Here is a 17,523-nt window from a genome sequence, read left to right on the forward strand (position 1 = left end):
GATACCCATACTAATGGTGGTCAGACAAAATTATCTAAAATGATCTATTCTGTCTGAAACACACACACACACACACACACACACACTGGTTTCTGCACAGGCTAAATGCACAATGAAGGTGATCCAGCCTCATTAGTTGTATATCTACTATGCTCTCAATATTACCAGTGTCAAACATGTTAAGGTATAGTTTTCAAAATGTCTGAAAATCTGTTTCAGGGCCTGCCATAAATCACTTAAAAACATTTTGAAAATGTTGGATGGTGCAGAAAGATCATGCAAGTGAAAAAAAGTCAATTTTATTTAATCTTCTGTGGCTTCAACACAACACTGGAGTACGACCTAACACAGGAGAATGTAGTGGGTGGAATTTTTCTTAAGTCAAGGTAGTTGTTTTCTAGGCGTAGTGCCACGAGTTGTGAGTCATCTTCATTGATGGGGTCGCAGATAGAGTCCTCATCAATATTCCTACGATACAAGTAATAAGAGTAGAGACAATGTGGTCAGAAAGTAGATCATTGTTCTTTTCTCATGCCTGGAATATAGCTTAGGAACTCTGGATCTGTATAACTTCGCCATGATGTAACCAGATAGAAAATGTGGCCACTCAACAATAGATACATTTTTGCATTGTAATTTATCTCAATGAACAGTTTTTGTATAAGGAAATATATATATTTACTGTCTGCTTTTACCTTATTTGGTTGTTGTTGAGTCTAAGAAAGTGTAGTGAAGTCATCTCATTGATTCCAACAGGGACACTAGAGATTTGATTGTTGTCCAGACAGAGCTCAGTCATGGAGTGGAGGCAGCCAATAAAGGACTCTGGCTCGATCCCCTCACCATCCAGCTTGTTGTAGGACAAATATAAGTACTCTAGACCTTGCTCCATATGAGCAAACACATAAGCTGGAATCCTTTCAATCTTGTTCCCAACAAGTACTAAGTGGACAAGGGACTTTGGGAGGAAGGATGGGACAAGATATAGGTTGTTGTAGGATAGATCTACTGACTCCAGGGTCCTTCAGGGATGGGGGATGAATGAAAATAATTGTTAGGATAGCGCTAACAAAATGTAAAAAATATGAAAGGACATTCATTGTGAATCGTAAATGCACTGTATAGCTGCACATCAGTATGTCCCTAAGTTAGTCATGTGAGTTTTATTTACTTGTGGTTTATCCAGGCCAGTGGTGCAATGCGAGACTCATCAATCTTATTGTGTCTCAGGACTACTACATTTAGGTTGTAGGTCTGATTGAAAGCTCCCTCAGATATCTCCTCAATCACATTGTTCTCGAGGTAAAGTTCCTGAAACACAAGCACAAAAACATTCCATTGATCTATAATGCTTTTAGACAGGCATGTAGGTTTGTATGTATTCTTAAGCTTAATCCTGATTTGTGTTCTTCAGATACATTCTTAAGATGGTGTCTCACAATATAGTCTTATTATTGTCATAAAACATGGCTGCAGTTGTCAGGGCTCAAGCAGCACAACAAACGGTGGAATTGGAAGTGCTTCAATGGGAACATTTGGCAATGCAATTTCACAGCTTGGACCCCTAACATACTGTAAAGCAAAGTAATGTTCTACATCTACCACAACTACCAAGGTTCTACTTGATTGTCTGGCATCAATGTTCAGAATTGCATAGGATTAGATGGATTTCCACATTTACATTCATAATCATGGTGTGTTGAATTAATTAGCAGTTGGCAGTTATTAGTTGACCACCTAAGGAATATGTTACCAGCAGCGAAGGGGGCAGGCCTTGGGGGATAGTGCGGAAGTAGTTCCTGCCTAGACGCAAGTAGGAGAGTCCAGTCAGAGTTGTGAAGGCCTGAGGATCCACATTACTCTCACTCAACATGTTACCTTCCATTTCCAGAGTAATCAGGTTGTGCAGTTCTGTCAGAAATGATTGAAATTATTTAACAGGTGTGGCTTTACAGTACATTTGTCTGGTGGCTTTATTATTTGCGTTATTGTTACTTAAAATTTACTGTAGTAACTTTTTTTTGTTTACATACCCTCTAAACTGTTGTCATTAATTTGACCAAGGTTGTTTTCATTGATCTTCAGTTCTTGTAGTGTTGGAGGAAGAGCTGTAGGGATTTTTTCAAGGAGATTTCCATCCATATACAAACGACTCAGTACTTTCAGGCCCTTAGAAGTGAAATCAGATGTAGAAAAATGTAAGTTGCTCTACTAGACAGTAGCCTTTTTGAAGAGAATTCAAAAGGTCATGTCAAGGTAATGTCTTCATTAGTGTGTCTAATCCCATGGAATCTTAATTTGCTTTGATAAGATCCTGTGAGTTTTTGTTTGGACAAAGGGTGTTGCCAATACAGATGCACAGTATGTTTACTGTAGGAGTGTGCATTGGCACTGCCCTCACGATTCGATTTGATTCGATTACGATTCACCAGGTAACGATTCAATTCGATTCTACGATGCATCAAAATTCTACTGCACAAAACAAGGCAAATAGAGATTGAGAACGTGACGTAAAACGCAACGCATTTTGGGAATAGGTGGCCCAAAATTAAGTTGTTTTACTGACGTGCGGGAACAACGAAGTGCAGTTGTCGAAATGCCGTTTACCTGCTGTGTTATAAAATTAAATAGAGTAACATGAAGCTTATCTTTTATAGTTTTCCAGCGTGGAAAAATAATAGTATACGTCATGTTTCAGAGGTGACAAAAAGGCGAGGAATGGCTTGGATAGCAGCACTAAGGAAGCGCGAGATTATGTTCTGTTTTTCACACAATTTTTTCACGCTTAGTTTTCATTATTTTCATGCCAGATCATAGACCCAGAACACTAGGTTTACATGGGCTGGCATCAGGCGAGCCAAACCTACCCATAATTCTTTGTGTTTTGATGACTTTGGTCACATGTCTTAGCGATCTCTATTATTCATCAGTCATGAGGCAATACAAGCAGTCAGATATTGAACAAAAGATTGTATTGGCTGCTATGTGGGGGGAACCTAGTCTGGTTTTCACCATACTAAGCTCAATCTTTTAAGATTGAACATTAGTCTGGGGAAGATGCGCATTGATTCTACTGCAAAAGAGGCGTGATCAATGTGCATCGTTCAAACGACTCCGTACGCAATTGCCACAAGCGGGGCTAGTTGGTAAATTAAACGTTTAGCCTACCAAAGCCTGTTGGTAGAATCGCAAACACGTCATTCTGCTGTATGAATTGTTCCAGGGCAAGTTTTTGTTCTGTTTTCAAAGAAACTTGCCTTTAACATCTTCCAAAACAGAAGCGACAGTGGCTGCTGCTTTCGTTTCGTTATCGTCACATCACCGGCCAATAGCGTGCCAGGACTAGAGTATGGCCGTTTCTGATTGGAGCCAAAGATTCTGGCAATGAAACAGCGAAAGTAGATCTGCTGGTATCCAGCCTGAACTGCGGGGCGAAATTCAAATTTCCCGGAAGTTCAAGCAGGGTTCACCCAGCCTAGGGGGAACCTAGAAATTGCATGAAATAACATTTCAAACCTTGGAGTATTATATTATATGCTGATATAAAAAGAGAAAATACTGAATTTCTGATATTCATGACAGCTCACGTTATGCAGATTATAGCCTACTAATCATATTACACCTCTTTAATTCAGCTGTCTGGTTAAAGCCTCAAAATAATATTGTAAACAAAGTAGCATAGTTGGCTACCTTATCATAGTCGACTGGTTGGACAGTTTCCTCACTTGTGTTTAAAGGGGCACTTCAACGATTAGCATTAAGCTTTGTATTTTTAGAAAACCAGCCATGTTTTTGAATGGTCGTGCATCATTCCCTCAGTTTGCCTTGAGATGGGAGAAATACGGATTTCAATAAAACCCATGAATAGGACTTCCTGCTTTCAATGATGTAAAATGATGATTTTTACATCATTGAAAGCAGGAAGTCCAACATTGAAATCCATATTTCTCCCATCTCATGTACTAGCATAGTCTACAATAGAAATGTTTCATGGAGACAGACATGGTGTGCACGGAGGGGAGGGGCTGTGGCTGTGTGTGTGTGTGTGAATAGGAGACGGAGGGAGAGCAGGGGAAGGAAATGCAGGTTTACAAATACGATGCGTGTTTTAAATAGCGTTAAACGCATATGTGAATCGCCGTGTTGAATCTGTGGTGCACCGCCACAAATTAGTCTATGTGTGGGAAACACTGTACAGGCTGCGCATGTCATTGCAACATTGCTCTGGAAATGCCCCCGGAATTAATTGAAACGTCACAACAACTTTATCGATTATTGTTGACACCACTAGTTTACTGTACAGTATGCATCCTCTTACTCTGCATTTAATGGACGTGTAATAGAGATTGACCGAAAAACAGCACACCAAAGATAAAAAAGATTTTTGTTCTTTGAATCAATAGACAAAGCAATAGGCAAACCTGGACACTGCATGACTGCAAGGAGGGTCATCAATCAGGCTAGTGAAAGGCAGGGAATTCTGGGAGTTGTTGGCTTTTATTCACATGACCCAAAAATAAATTTTCGGCTTTTTTCTCCCATCTCAGGGGAAAATGAGGGAAAGATGCACGACCATTCAAAAACATGACTGGGTTTCTAACAATAAATAGCTTAATGCAAATGGGTGAAATGCTCCTATAAAAACCTGACCAGCCAATGCAGTACACGTCTTAAGACCCCGGGATGGTGTTGTGGAGGAGAAGAGTCGAAAATTGAAGTGTAAACATGCTTTAGACGTGTAAACAGACCTACCGTGATTTTTGCAAGCTAAATAAAAAGAGGTGAATGGAAGCATTTTACCGTTCACTGACATCATAGTTAAATAGAACTTTTGGACGTTGAAGGCATCATGAAGGATACATCTATGCTGGCTTCAAAACTGGGCAAAACGGAGGTATCGGGCAGCGTTTTTGTTTCTGACATGACACGATGCCTTGCTCCCCTGTAAGATTATCTTATAAGGCAGTATTTTTGCCCATTTTGGACACAGCCATGGTCTGAACAAAACAGTACAGCAATAACCTTGTTTGATTTGACAAGGAATGAATCATGTACTTTACTTGACTTGAGTATACAGAATGGCCTCTTAGTTACTTGTATTACAAAAGACTGCTGAGGACTGGATTAATATGAATGGGCTGTAAACGTTTACTGGACAACATGATTTGCTATTTGTGACCCTGTAAAGCGGAACCAGTCGTTTCGGTAAAATGTATTAAATTAAGTTATTGTGCTCACGTGAACGGCCATAAACTAAGCTTTCCAACGATATGTATATCGAGGGTATTACACAAACTATCGCTAAGATAACCGCATCCAAAGTTGACATGGTTCTCCTGTCACGATATGCCAGAAGAGGAGAAATCACCTTTTTAAGCGGCGCGTGCACAACGGGAATGACAGCAAATGTGTTGAATCTTCGCCGGGTTTAACAGTCAAAACGTAGGTTTTTCCGTGAAATGCGTTCACGATGAAACTGAAGCCTTTATACAGTCGAATTATGCGAAAACGTGAAATTCAACATTTTAACCCGGAAGTTTGTTATTGTTGACTTTCTCAAAATAACGTTGTGCGCAAAACGACTGATTTCGCTTTGAATGGTCACATTTGTCTACAGTGTATGGTAATCCGTGCAGATAAAGGCATCACTAATAACAGTAATGGAAAGAATGCATAATGATGCACAGCATAGGTTACCTTGAATGCTCGTGGGTCGATGTTTTGAGATGTGATCTTGTTTTTGCCAAAGTTTATCCATTCCAGATTGGGAATACCATTAAAGGCCCCAGATGGGATTGCAGTAATATCATTACCTGAGGATATAAGACAGACTTTCAGAAAAAAAGTTTGTAACTGTTGGCCTGAAATTATTTGATGAAACACACTTGTGTGCCTGAGGGCTTTGGATTATTTCAAATTAAAACTGATCATTTAGATGTGTGGAGCCAAGGGACATATGTGAATTTAGATAAACTAAGTGTATGATGAAATTCATCCAACATTAGCCCCGTTGCTACGTTTGATGAAGACATTACATTATTACCTCCGCCAAGGAATGTTTGAAATTTAACCCATAGGGTTAACATAGGGGCAGGCAGATTTTTATTTTTAAAGGCCAGCTATTTCATGGATCCAGGATATCATGCATCCCGATAAACTTCCCTTTGCCTTTGGAATTAAAATAGCCCCACATCATCACATACCCTTCACCATTGGCATGGTGCTTTTTCCAGTAGGCCTATTAGCCTGTTTGATTTGCATTGAGCTCAATGAGCATCAAACAGGCTAATAGACCTACTGGAAAAGCACCATGCCAATCTCTAGCTATGGTAAAGGGTATGTGATGATGTGGGGCTATTTTAATTCCAAAGGCCAAGGGAACTTTATCAGGATGCATAATATCCTGGATCCATGAAATAGCTGGCCTTAAAAAAAAAAAAACTGCCTGCCCCTATGTTAACCCTATGTGTTAAATTCCCATAGGGTTACATTGGGGATCAAATACTTCCTTCCCCCTAGCATTTAGGAAGAACATTTATTTATTTACGATACATTCTTCAATCACAACGAAAATTGGGGTACTTAGCGGTTTTATTTTTACTATTTTTTTTAATTAAGACATTAAGATCAATTGTCAAATGATGATTTTATATTCCTCTTTTTAGGCAACTTTAGCATGGTATCAAATAAATTTTCTCCTCACTGTATCTGTCAAATACAGTTGCATTTTCAGCTCTAAACAAAACCACCGGTAAGTGTTACATCCCTAGTGGCCAGCTACGTATTTATAGCCCTCATTAAATATACAGTACTTACCCTCTAGACTTAGAATTTTCAGTTCAGGGATTGACAGGGGTGGGATGCTGGTGAGTTTTGCGTTGTCACAGTTAACAGTCACATCAGATATGGTACACCCCTTTGGAAGAGATTGTGTCACTCTCTGAATCACTACTTCCTCACTGTCAGTGTCATCATTCTCCTCTTCATCTGTGGGTTCAATGGGTTCACTTAAGGGTGGGAGAGGTGGAAGCCCTACTGCTGTTGGTTCCAATGGGGGCATTTGAAAGACATCACCCCTCAACCACTCAATTTCCTCATCTTCCTCCTCCTCTTGATCCGTTTGCCTCTCTGAGGCTCTCTCAGCTGCTCTCTCAGCAGCCTCCTCTAATGCCTTAAGCATCAACCTCTGTTCTGTCTCCAAGGTCCTCATTCGTTCCTCCTCATGTTTTCTCTGTTCTTCTTGTCGCCTTTTCCTCTCCTCTGCAGCCTCTGCTTCCTCCCTCAGCCATCTCTCCTCCTCTGCTTTTCTCAGCTCATCCTGAGCTTTCCTCTCAGCTGCCTCCCTGTCCTTTTTCTTCTTCTTTTTCCTCTTCTTTTCTTCGTCTTTTCTGCGAAGACGTTCTTCCTCCTCCCTGTGTTCCTCTTCCTCCTGTCTTAGAATCTCTTCGATTTCTGCTGGTGTGCGCTGTAACCGAAGGTCTGGCTCACTAGAGTCGCTGGCCACTGGGGAATCGCCAGAAAAGTCAGGGACATCTAGCACTGTGATGATGTGATGGTCATGGCATTGATGCACACAGGCAACACATGAGAGAAAGATGATGTTGTAAAGGAGGGAAAGTGTTGAGAAATAAAAAGAAAGAAAGATTAAAGAGGAATGACATATTTGCTTTATAGCTTAAACAGAAATAGTATGACTTTGGCTCTTGGAGATACATCAACACATCATCATACATCATAATCACACCACAGGGTTAACATCAATATATTATCAATGTATCAATGCACTTGCAGTTGTGTAAGTTTGCATAGGGTAGAGATAGACAGCTACTGTACCATGTTCTTCACACACTGGGCAGCACTCTCCAATGGGTGTGTAGGCGAGTTGACAACGCAGAGTTGGACATGTGACTTCATCACACACCACTGACCCTTCAGAGCATAAGCAGGTGACGCAGGCCTTGGGTGACCAGACGGCTTTGTCAAACATGGTAATGCCCATGTACTGACATTGTCCTCTTCTCCCTGGCAGAGAGTAATCAGAGTTATGACAGCATTGCAGAAATTGTTGTACGAGACAGACCGCCAACCATACAACTGAACCATAATCAATGTTCTTATTTAAGATCATTCTATACCCACTGTGCCTGCGTGGTTCTTGTTTTGTTTGCCCAACTCGAAGGTCATATATTAAAAGACATCTATTAATAGCGTGTGCACCCTTATACCAGCGTAACCATTGCTTTTCTATTATGCATGTACATTTTAATTGTGTTCTCCCTCAGGGTTGGGGATAAGTACCTCTGTACAGTCATGTCCGTTTACTGAGAAAAGAGATTTGATTCCTAGTCCTTAGTAGCGGGTCCTTTCCAGACTTCATACACACATTGCCAACAATATTTCCCCCTTCTTTGAATCTGATGTAAAATACATTTTAGCCGTTTTGTTTGTTTGTTTGTGGTTGTTTTTTTTAATCTATTCACATTCTTATTATTGTAATGTATTACATTACATTTAACAGACATTTAACTTTTTTGTCCAAAGTGACTTACATATGTCAACTATATTACAAGGGATTGCATCGTACTTGGGGTTAAGTGCTTTGCTCAAGGGCACAATGGTGGAAGCTGGCAATTGAGCCGGCAACTTTCAGGCTACTGCACACTAGTCCAACTCCTTAACCACTACACTACCACTGCCCCACTACCACAATATGTGATTTATATGGTTGTGTTGTGGTTCTAGTCTCTCTGAGAAGTGTGATAAATGCACATACATCCTTTTTGTACACTATGGTCGGTTTAGGAAGCTGTGGTTCACCACGGCATACAAGACTAGGGGTAATTTGGTCATGTGAATGGTCACCTAGATTATATGCTTGGCTTTAACTTTAACAGTTCCCTTCACAGTAAAAGTTTAGTTAGTCTAACAAAACACACTAATAGTTTGTACTGGGAAAAAATGTTCTCAGACAATGAAGAATTTATGTGTATACATTTATGAGTTGCCCAGATGTACTGTGCCCAATTGTGTGGCCTATTTGATATGGCTGACATTTTGCACAAAACCATTACCTCGTCACATAAAAAGCACTGTTAACTAACACTGCTTCACTTAAGGTAATGAAGAGCAACGCATAAAGCTTATGGCACACCATGTTATTGCTTCCTTTCGACAATTGCATATAGTACAAACAATTACTATATTGCGTAGCTGTCTAGCTGTCTCTTTTTGAGGAACAAACCTGGGATGATGTTGTAGTTGGATTCCTGTTCATTGACGCTTTTGTATGACTCAAGGAAAATTGCTGTTCCAGCATCACCATTGAGAATTGGCACTCCGCGCTGATGGGCCAGTTGACTGGAGATGACCTTTTTGCCTCTTCTATGTCCTCCCCTTCTCCTCTTTCCGCGGGCAAGTGACACCTGCTGCTCCTGAGCCAGAATGAGGCTCAGACAAAGAATGAACCAGAGAGCTAGTAGAACCCTTAGTCTCATGGCAAGTATCTAGCAGAACAAAGAAAGGAGTTCCTGTCACATCACACCCTTTGATATACCTGTGTGAAAAGCAACCCTGCATTATAAACACTCCCATAATGATAAGTCTCAAACGATAACTAGTAGGGCACCCCACAGCCACAAAATCTATTAACTGACTGTTACTGCTGAACCCACAGGCCCTCCCTAGCTGTTTGAATGTTGGACATTTTGTATTCTTTGAAAATGTGTGATATATAAAGATTTAGAGATTATATTTTCATCAACAATCATACGATCATATGGTGGGAAATCAGTCCCCGACCTTTTTACTTATTTACCTCACCAGTCATTTGAATCATTGTGCCCTTCTTTTAATAAATGCACAATGTAAATATATATACTATTTTTATTTTTTTACTCACTACCTTCTATAAGAAAACAAACCCAAACGGGAACCATGCAAGATTTTCAGCGATCGGGATTAGTTTGTTCACTTGTTGATAAATATTAATAACAAAATCAGAATATAGAGCCAGTCTCATCTAAAAGAGACTCGGAAATATGAGTGAGACTACTTGCAAGCACTGCAAGCTCATCAGGTACTACAGAAATTATATACTAGTTATTCAGCTAATGGCTTCTTTACTGAAAACAAGCTTGAGGGCGACACACACTTGCAAAACCAAGCTCATTGCATTATTGACAGAAACTCTTGCAAACATTGTCATGAGGTCAAACTATCTGCTGTTTACATAATATTCTGTAATATATGCTCTGCATTATGAAGTGGAGCATAGGTAGCAAGAAACAACAGCAACAAGGCAACAAGAAAACTTCAACAGATCGTGAGTTTGAAAGCATGCTCAAAATGCTGGTGCACCAGTTAACTTTAGATAGATTTCCAGTCTCAGTAAAGTGCTTCTGTATTTCTTAATCTATAGTCTGGCAGGATGTGTTACAGTATGTAGGACGTTCTGACATGTTAGGGGATGGCTTAGCCTCCAGGCCCATGGCAAGAAGTCATGCAGCCAGTATTAACTCAGATCTGGAACAGTGACAAAACAGCAAAACAGCAGCAAGGAAAAGAGCGATGAAGGAAGTGGTTAAGGACGGGCTTTAATAATCCAGTTTCTGGATGTCGAGGCTTGACTGGAGAGAATTTGTGAGCCGGGGAAAAGAAAGCAGAGAAAACCATGAGAATCAACATATCCTGTTGAAGGATATAAGTTCTCTTTTAGATGACATTTATGAAAACTAGATTTAAAAGTTCAGAACATGGCTTTTCAGCCTGTAAAGCAAGTAGAAAAATTCCTCTCTGATCTTACAGTGAGTAGCTGCTTAGAACAGTCTTTCCCAAACAGATGTCCCCTCCATGATTCGTTTTAAACTCTTCCCCCATGAGCAGTAAAATAACGTTTACAACTACCAGTGCAGACATACCTGTTATTGACAATTGTCACATGTGTAAAGCTGCATGCAGAGGAAGTGTCAGAATGTGCACTCCAAAACGAACCCTATGGTAAACACTCAGGCTGACCCCACCATACACAAGTGAATTTACAGAGTGAAAGCACAAGAAAGACAAACAGTGAGTGAGTACGTTACCAGTGGTCTGCAGACAGAGCGCTTTGGGTCTTTTCTTTTTTTTTTTTTTGCTATGTTTTTTCTTGAGGCCAAATATTTCCGTTTTCCTCCCAAGCCTTGTGGGGAGATTTGCCAATACCGCTTGCAGACAGAAGGCGTCTGCTGCTCAGCTGCCGTGCTGATAAATGTTTAAACAGACAGGACTGTGCTCGCTCACAACGGGAAAGCCACGACTTGCTTAGAGAACGTTTTTGAAGTCAGACCGCTTCAAAAGCCACGATCAGAGAAAGAGGGAGTCAGTTACAAGATGTAGCTACTGGTGACAGAGGTGTAGGTACCCTGGGTTTGGGGGAGGTTGATGATGTTCTGAGACCTAATTACTAGGTTTTAGACACTGGGCACTCTAGTCAGCTAAAGAGGTGCCACCTGGCTTGTCATTACAGATCCAGTTAAAAGAGGACCTATAGTTGAATACAAGTAATGATTCCTCAGACATTAAGGAGAGACCTTAGGGCTTGTGCAAACTGACTTGGAAGCTCTCTGTAAGTTACCATGGTATCAACGTTTTTGAACCACATTGGTAGACCGTGTTCCCAATAAAGCCAGCCCCTTCTCTGTCATTTCAGGGGGAGGATGCATTAGTCTTAGAGCATGCCGTCAACTGTCTGGCACTCTAATTTGGAAGAGGAGAGGGAAGGAAGAGAGAGGGAGAGAGGTCATTTTGTTTGTGTCTGCAAGGAAGAGAGAGTGAGGTATATGAAGTAGGGTGCCATTCTTTACTTGTTTCCATTTTAACAGAATGTGCTCCTCAAAATAAATTACAATAAAATGTTGGTGTACAAATTGTCTTACTAGCATTTGTCATATTAAATGAAATTATGCTCTTATCCACTAAAACACTCCTTAATGCTTTTCTGGAGTCAGTGCTAGCACATAACCACAAGCCTCTCAATGAACTTGTATGCCATAGGCTATACTGACTTATTCATGTTCATAAAAAGGCTAATTGACTTGTTGATTCAATATCAATGTTTTTTCATCGGAATCAAGGACTGCCTCTTTTTCACTGTTTATTTTTAGAGGTGATGCATCCCATGTCTTTTGCTAAGCACTTGCATATCAGACCCAGTCTTGCATTTCTTTTTCTCTTCCAGTGAAACCTCACTGTGTATTCTTCGTTAAGGTATTGATGTCCTTATTATGCCCACGATTGTTCTTCCTAAAGGGGGGTACACGATAATCGGTCTGATTTTGGCCCGATTTCCCCCCTCCGACCAAAGACAGACAACGGCCGATTATCTTATGAGATTCTCTTGTAGTGTGTGGTGTGTTAAAAGTCAAAATGCTCCCGACAATAGCCTTTATGACGTGACGAAAAATGGTCGGCTCCGATAATCGTAAATATTAAACATGTTCAATATTTGCGACTGGAAATCCTGTAGTGTGTGGTGTGTTCCGAGGCAGCTGATCACGCACAGCATGTATCCAGCTGGTCCGCATGTGTTTACACTCCCTCCTCTTCACTTCTTCTTGTAGCCTAGTTAGTTCAATGATTATTTTTGGTGTGACTGCCCCACAGGGTCCGTGTAGGCAGTGTTGGGAGTAACGCATTACAAAAGTAATGTAATTACTGTAATGTATTGCTTTTTGCTGTAACGCGGTAATGTAAGGCATTCCAAAAGCAAAATGGGTAATATTTTACCCGTTACAAAGGTCAGTAACGCGCATTACATTGCAATTAAGTGGTGTTTTGTTTTTAGACTCGCCACGCGAGATCGGTAGAGGAGAAAAAATCTTGCCATGTCTTTGGCTTTAGGTCATAATATAGTGGGCACTGATTTTAATGAGCAGTCTAGGCCTAAACTATCTCTAGTGCACTTGGTCGGTTTCAAAAATGTCTGCCTATGATTGAACTGGATCGAGCAAAATCAGCTACATGATATATAATATTTTTTGGTGAAAGTAACTCCAAAGTAATGCAGTGGTAGTGTAATGCTTTACAATTCAGAGACAATAATATTGTAATACTACTTTGAAATGACAGTAACAAGTAATACATAATGTATTACATTTTTGAAGTAACTTGCCCAACACTGCGTGTAGGCCTAACGCTTATCAGTTCAATTTTCTCAACACAAACATAGGCTACATTTGGAAAAACAGACAAATGGATTCCAGCATCCAATTTTTCATTTTTTCCCGCCTTGACAAATGAAAAAATGGATCTTTAAACTGTTTTTCCAATTTTCTGTTTTTATTCAGAGGATCAGACATTTAAAAAATATCTAGCTGGGCTTTAATTATTCAATACTCTCTCCCTCGTTCCACATAGTTAGCAACGATTGGCTAACTGAGAATATCATTATACGAAATGTGGGTTATAGCTTAGCCTACTTACGGGCAAGTGTGAGAATGTGGGTCGTTGCAGGCAAGTGCAAAACGTCTTACAGACGAATTTGGACTTAACAGGGGGTCAAGCATCTCGTCATTATACAAGTTTTGCACAGAACGTAACATACAGGCACAGGCTTGATTATGCAAGACTAGTAAGGGAAGGGACAAATCAACTTGTCGCGTCTGTGGCAGCCTCAAGTGGTCCTGTGTATTATGCGTGGATAGGTGCTTTCTGCTTTCACACTGGACAGCACTCCGGCAATTTGTCTTTTTTGCGGTTCAGTCCGAGGTTTCTGGAGGCTGCACATTAGCAGACGAGGTTGAGAATGGGCCAATATGTCCACCACCACAGATTTAAAATCTTAGTGATCAAAAGCAGAAATAGCAGAGACAACACACTATGACAATCTTTAAATCAATAAAGCTTGCAGTCATTTAACGTTGACTGTATAGCACGGAATGCAATCGCTTTACCAGCTGGTCCTGCCTTCAGGCGGCACATTTTGGCCTAGATTTTAGACACACAATGCGGCAGAAAGACGTCTCTTCCCGCCAACTGTGCATCTTTCAGTGTAAAAAGGGCTTATAGTTTACATTGCAGAGCTTATTCTTGTAGTTATCCAGCGTTGACATTGTCTCAAGTCCAAGCCTAGTAGCATAGGGTACTTTCCATAACATCATCTGTCAGTGCAAATCAAACCAGGTATAACTGAAATAAAACCATGACAATCTCTATGAGGATGGGGAATATATATATATATAAACAGAGAGAGAGAGAGAGTTTCCTATTTTCCTGCATTCTGTAGAGCATGTATTAACTGTATGTTATTTGCATTCCTATGAAGAAGCTCCAATTTTTTGGCGTGTATATTAATTCCCTGACATTGTTGTGACTCCACTGTCAGGCCGGGGCCGCTTTATCACTTCGAGCATTTCTTTCAGTGAGCCTGAGTCCATTCCATTATCCCTTGCTTTATAGCCACCCTACCAGCCAATCAGACACAAGTATTTCTTCTCTCTGGGTGAGTCATAATAAATCAAATAGCATCTTGAGTAAAAACAGAGCAGGAGCAGAATATGTTGTATTTAAGTGTTAGAGTAGTTTTAAACAGAGAATGTCATGATTTATAGTTCTTTGCTCAGGTGACAACTATGGATGGGTGGAACTATGTGATTCAGTCTTCAGGTATGCACAGCTGCATCTATTCTTTCTACACATTCCATGCCACTCCCCTTTCATTTGGAGTCATAAGAGAAGGATCTGTCTGCCATTGCCTCGAGATCTCCATCTGATTATAGATTATTATTTAGATTATATAGATTATTATTTGATACCATGCTAAAGTTGCCTAAAAAGAGGAATATAAAATCATCATTTGACAATTGATCTTAATGTCTTAATTCAAAAATTGAGTAAAAATAAAACCGCCAAGTACCCCAATTTTCTTTGTGATTGAAGAATGTAAATAAATAAATGTTCTTCCTAAATGCTAGGGGGAAGGAAGTATTTGACCCCCAATGTAACCCTATAGGAATTTAACACATAGGGTTAACATAGGGGCAGGCAGATTTTTTTTTTTTTTTTAAGGCCAGCTATTTCATGGATTCAGGATATCATGCATCCTGATAAAGTTCCCTTGGCCGTTAGAATTAAAATAGCCCCACATCATTACATACCATAGCTAGAGATTGGCATGGTGCTTTTTCCAGTAGGCCTATTAGCCTGTTTGATGCTCATTGAGCTCAATGCTAATCAAACATCATATTACATGTGCTCCTCACTGTATGTGATATGCTGAGTAAAGTTAAAGGAGATTTATTTTCATTCATTTTCCTCAGGGTACTATGTTTAAAACTGTCAGCGATACATAGTTTTAGTTGTCCTGCTAGTACCGCCAGGCAATTGCAAATTATGTTATGGGGGCAGATTTTAGACTGCGTTTGTGTTTGTGTTTGTGCCTCTTAACAGGTTAAAAAAAGTGCTGTGCAACATGAACAGGATACTTACAAGACACCACTATGCTTGTTTTACTCAGTAATTGTAAAGAAACAGTATAAATCCAGTGTGTGTACAGGCAGTCACTGTTTCCTTAGTTACTTCCTGTAAATTCCATACCAAAGTCAAGAGAGCAAAACATGAAGTTTATTTCCAAAAAAAATGATGAGCATTGCAAAAGTTATGACCATATTAACCAGATTGGATGTTTGGTGACAGGGTAGTTTTCTCTTTTTATTCCCAGTTGGGAATCAATCAGTGGACCCTTGGTGTCTATTGTAGTATGAAACTGTAATGTGTTACGTTTTGTCTTGTCTTCTGTGGTATGATAGCACCAGCCCCAATCAGAGCTGCAATCCCTCAGTAATTTCATGCTGTGTGTGGAACAATTTTTCTAGTATTCCACATCCATTTTCTTGACCAGAATTGACGCTTGAATTGAAAGAGTCTGGAGGAAATGTTTCTTGGTGGTGAAACTCATTATGAAGTGGATGGGTATCTTCCTTCTGAAGCACCATAATGTGGATTTTTTTTTTTACATCCATGGGGACTCTACAGAGGAAATTCTGATCCCACTTTAAGCCAATGTCAGAAATGATCTCATAGACATCATTAAGTATTGAGTAGAAGAGGAAGGAAAACCATGCGATGGTAAATGCTAATGTTGAAAAAATATGGCTCTGTTCAAGTTCCTTTTTCCATTGAGGTTATGCTGGTTTGCTTTGATTCTGGTTATAGATGTAGATGTTTTCCACCTTCTCTATGGAAATATGAGTTTGGGTGGCCTGAATCATGCCCGTGCTTGCTCGTATTCTGTTCTTACTTTGGTTGGTGAGAAAGCACTCATAAGTTATCTGTCAATCGATAGAATATAGCCTAAACACTGAGCCTTTAGGGGGCTAGTCTTTCAAAAGCAGTCCAGCCTTAGTACACCAAGGTTTTTCACAGCAGAAGTTAAGGAGTGTCTGTGCTTAGTATCTCTTTTCAGACTGTCCTGTCAGCCAAAACCCACTGGCAGATTCAAAGGGCATCTGGTTTGGAAAACCAGTCTCGTCTCATGAACAAGCTCAGAAAGTCTGACTACATTGTCTGACACCTTAATAATGGTGTTGAGGAAAATATGCTGTTGGCATAACATGTCTTGTGGACTACACAATGGAAGTATAGTGAGCCTAATGGCCAGGTAGAGCACTGAAGTCCGAACTAGTGGTTTTGTGGGGGAAACCAGGGGGATTACAGGAAGACACATATGTTGATTCTAGACCCGAGGATCATAGTCATCCATAGCAGCTGTAATTGTTGCAGTAACCACCATGCTATATACTGTCAAGAGGGTATTTACAATTTTGTCTTTTATGCATGACATTCCGATCATGAGGCATCTTAAATACCTGTGACTTCCGTTTGAACAAACTTTGGGAAATGTTCTTGGTACTCAAGAAGGTGGATTAAGTGTTCACTGTTACAGTATAGCATTAGCGTGGATATTTGAAGCATTTTTTTTCAGCTCAATTATGCGTTCATTTGTCAAGGAAGGTGTAGAAAGAGTGATTTTGTCTTAGTTTGTTGAGAACATATGATATGAACATTTTCATACTGAAAATTTCACAGAGAAATATGCACAGGAAATTCCTCTTCAATAACTTCCAGCTTTTAAAATAGCAATTTTGTATTAAACAGAGTAAATATGTACAGTTGGCTGTGTTTATGTCTAATCATTAACTCTGACAATGAAAAGTGCTATCTGCTTTTCCAGTCAGCAGAAAAATATATTATCCACATTTACCGCTGTCCATTGTGATGAATGGAAACCATGATTACAGTTCAACAGATGCCTCTCATAAATTGACTCCACAGTGCTGATTAGAATGCCACTGTGCAAAACCACAGGCTGGAGGATGAGAATTATTTTCAGAAGTTGTCGGCAGTGTAGAGAGAGTTTGGGCTCCTTCGTGTATAAGAATTTCTCATGAAAAGCCACAGATTGACTCATTCTTTCCAGATATTCCTCTAAAACCAATGCTTCAGAATGCAGTGTCCCCACTCTGTCTGCAATACGTCTGCAAAATGTGA

General features: G+C 40.0%; 2 protein-coding genes across 4 annotated transcripts in view; one reads left to right on the forward strand and one right to left on the reverse strand.

Annotated features, from left to right (window-relative positions):
* Positions 1–17,523, forward strand: part of cenpp (centromere protein P) — a 95,186-nt gene that overhangs the window by 76,382 nt on the left and 1,281 nt on the right. The gene's annotated exons all lie outside the window — the stretch shown is intronic.
* On the reverse strand, positions 278–10,985 carry ecm2 (extracellular matrix protein 2, female organ and adipocyte specific). 2 transcript variants are annotated; one of them, XM_062544715.1, is made up of 11 exons: positions 10,917–10,985; positions 9,242–9,503; positions 7,834–8,022; positions 6,817–7,539; positions 5,698–5,813; positions 2,034–2,169; positions 1,879–1,911; positions 1,754–1,803; positions 1,172–1,311; positions 696–1,022; positions 278–468 (listed from the first exon to the last, which is right to left on the reverse strand). In XM_062544715.1, exons 2-11 carry the CDS (start codon positions 9,492–9,494, stop codon positions 300–302), a joined length of 2,136 nt encoding a protein of 711 aa, XP_062400699.1. In that variant the 5' UTR covers positions 9,495–9,503; positions 10,917–10,985; the 3' UTR covers positions 278–299. The 2 variants fall into 2 exon arrangements, with proteins under 2 accessions (XP_062400699.1, XP_062400698.1); XM_062544714.1 differs by having other exon boundaries at positions 1,754–1,911.

This window comes from Sardina pilchardus, chromosome 9 (assembly GCF_963854185.1).
Source record: "Sardina pilchardus chromosome 9, fSarPil1.1, whole genome shotgun sequence".
In the NCBI taxonomy this organism is placed as follows: Eukaryota; Metazoa; Chordata; class Actinopteri; order Clupeiformes; family Clupeidae; genus Sardina; species Sardina pilchardus.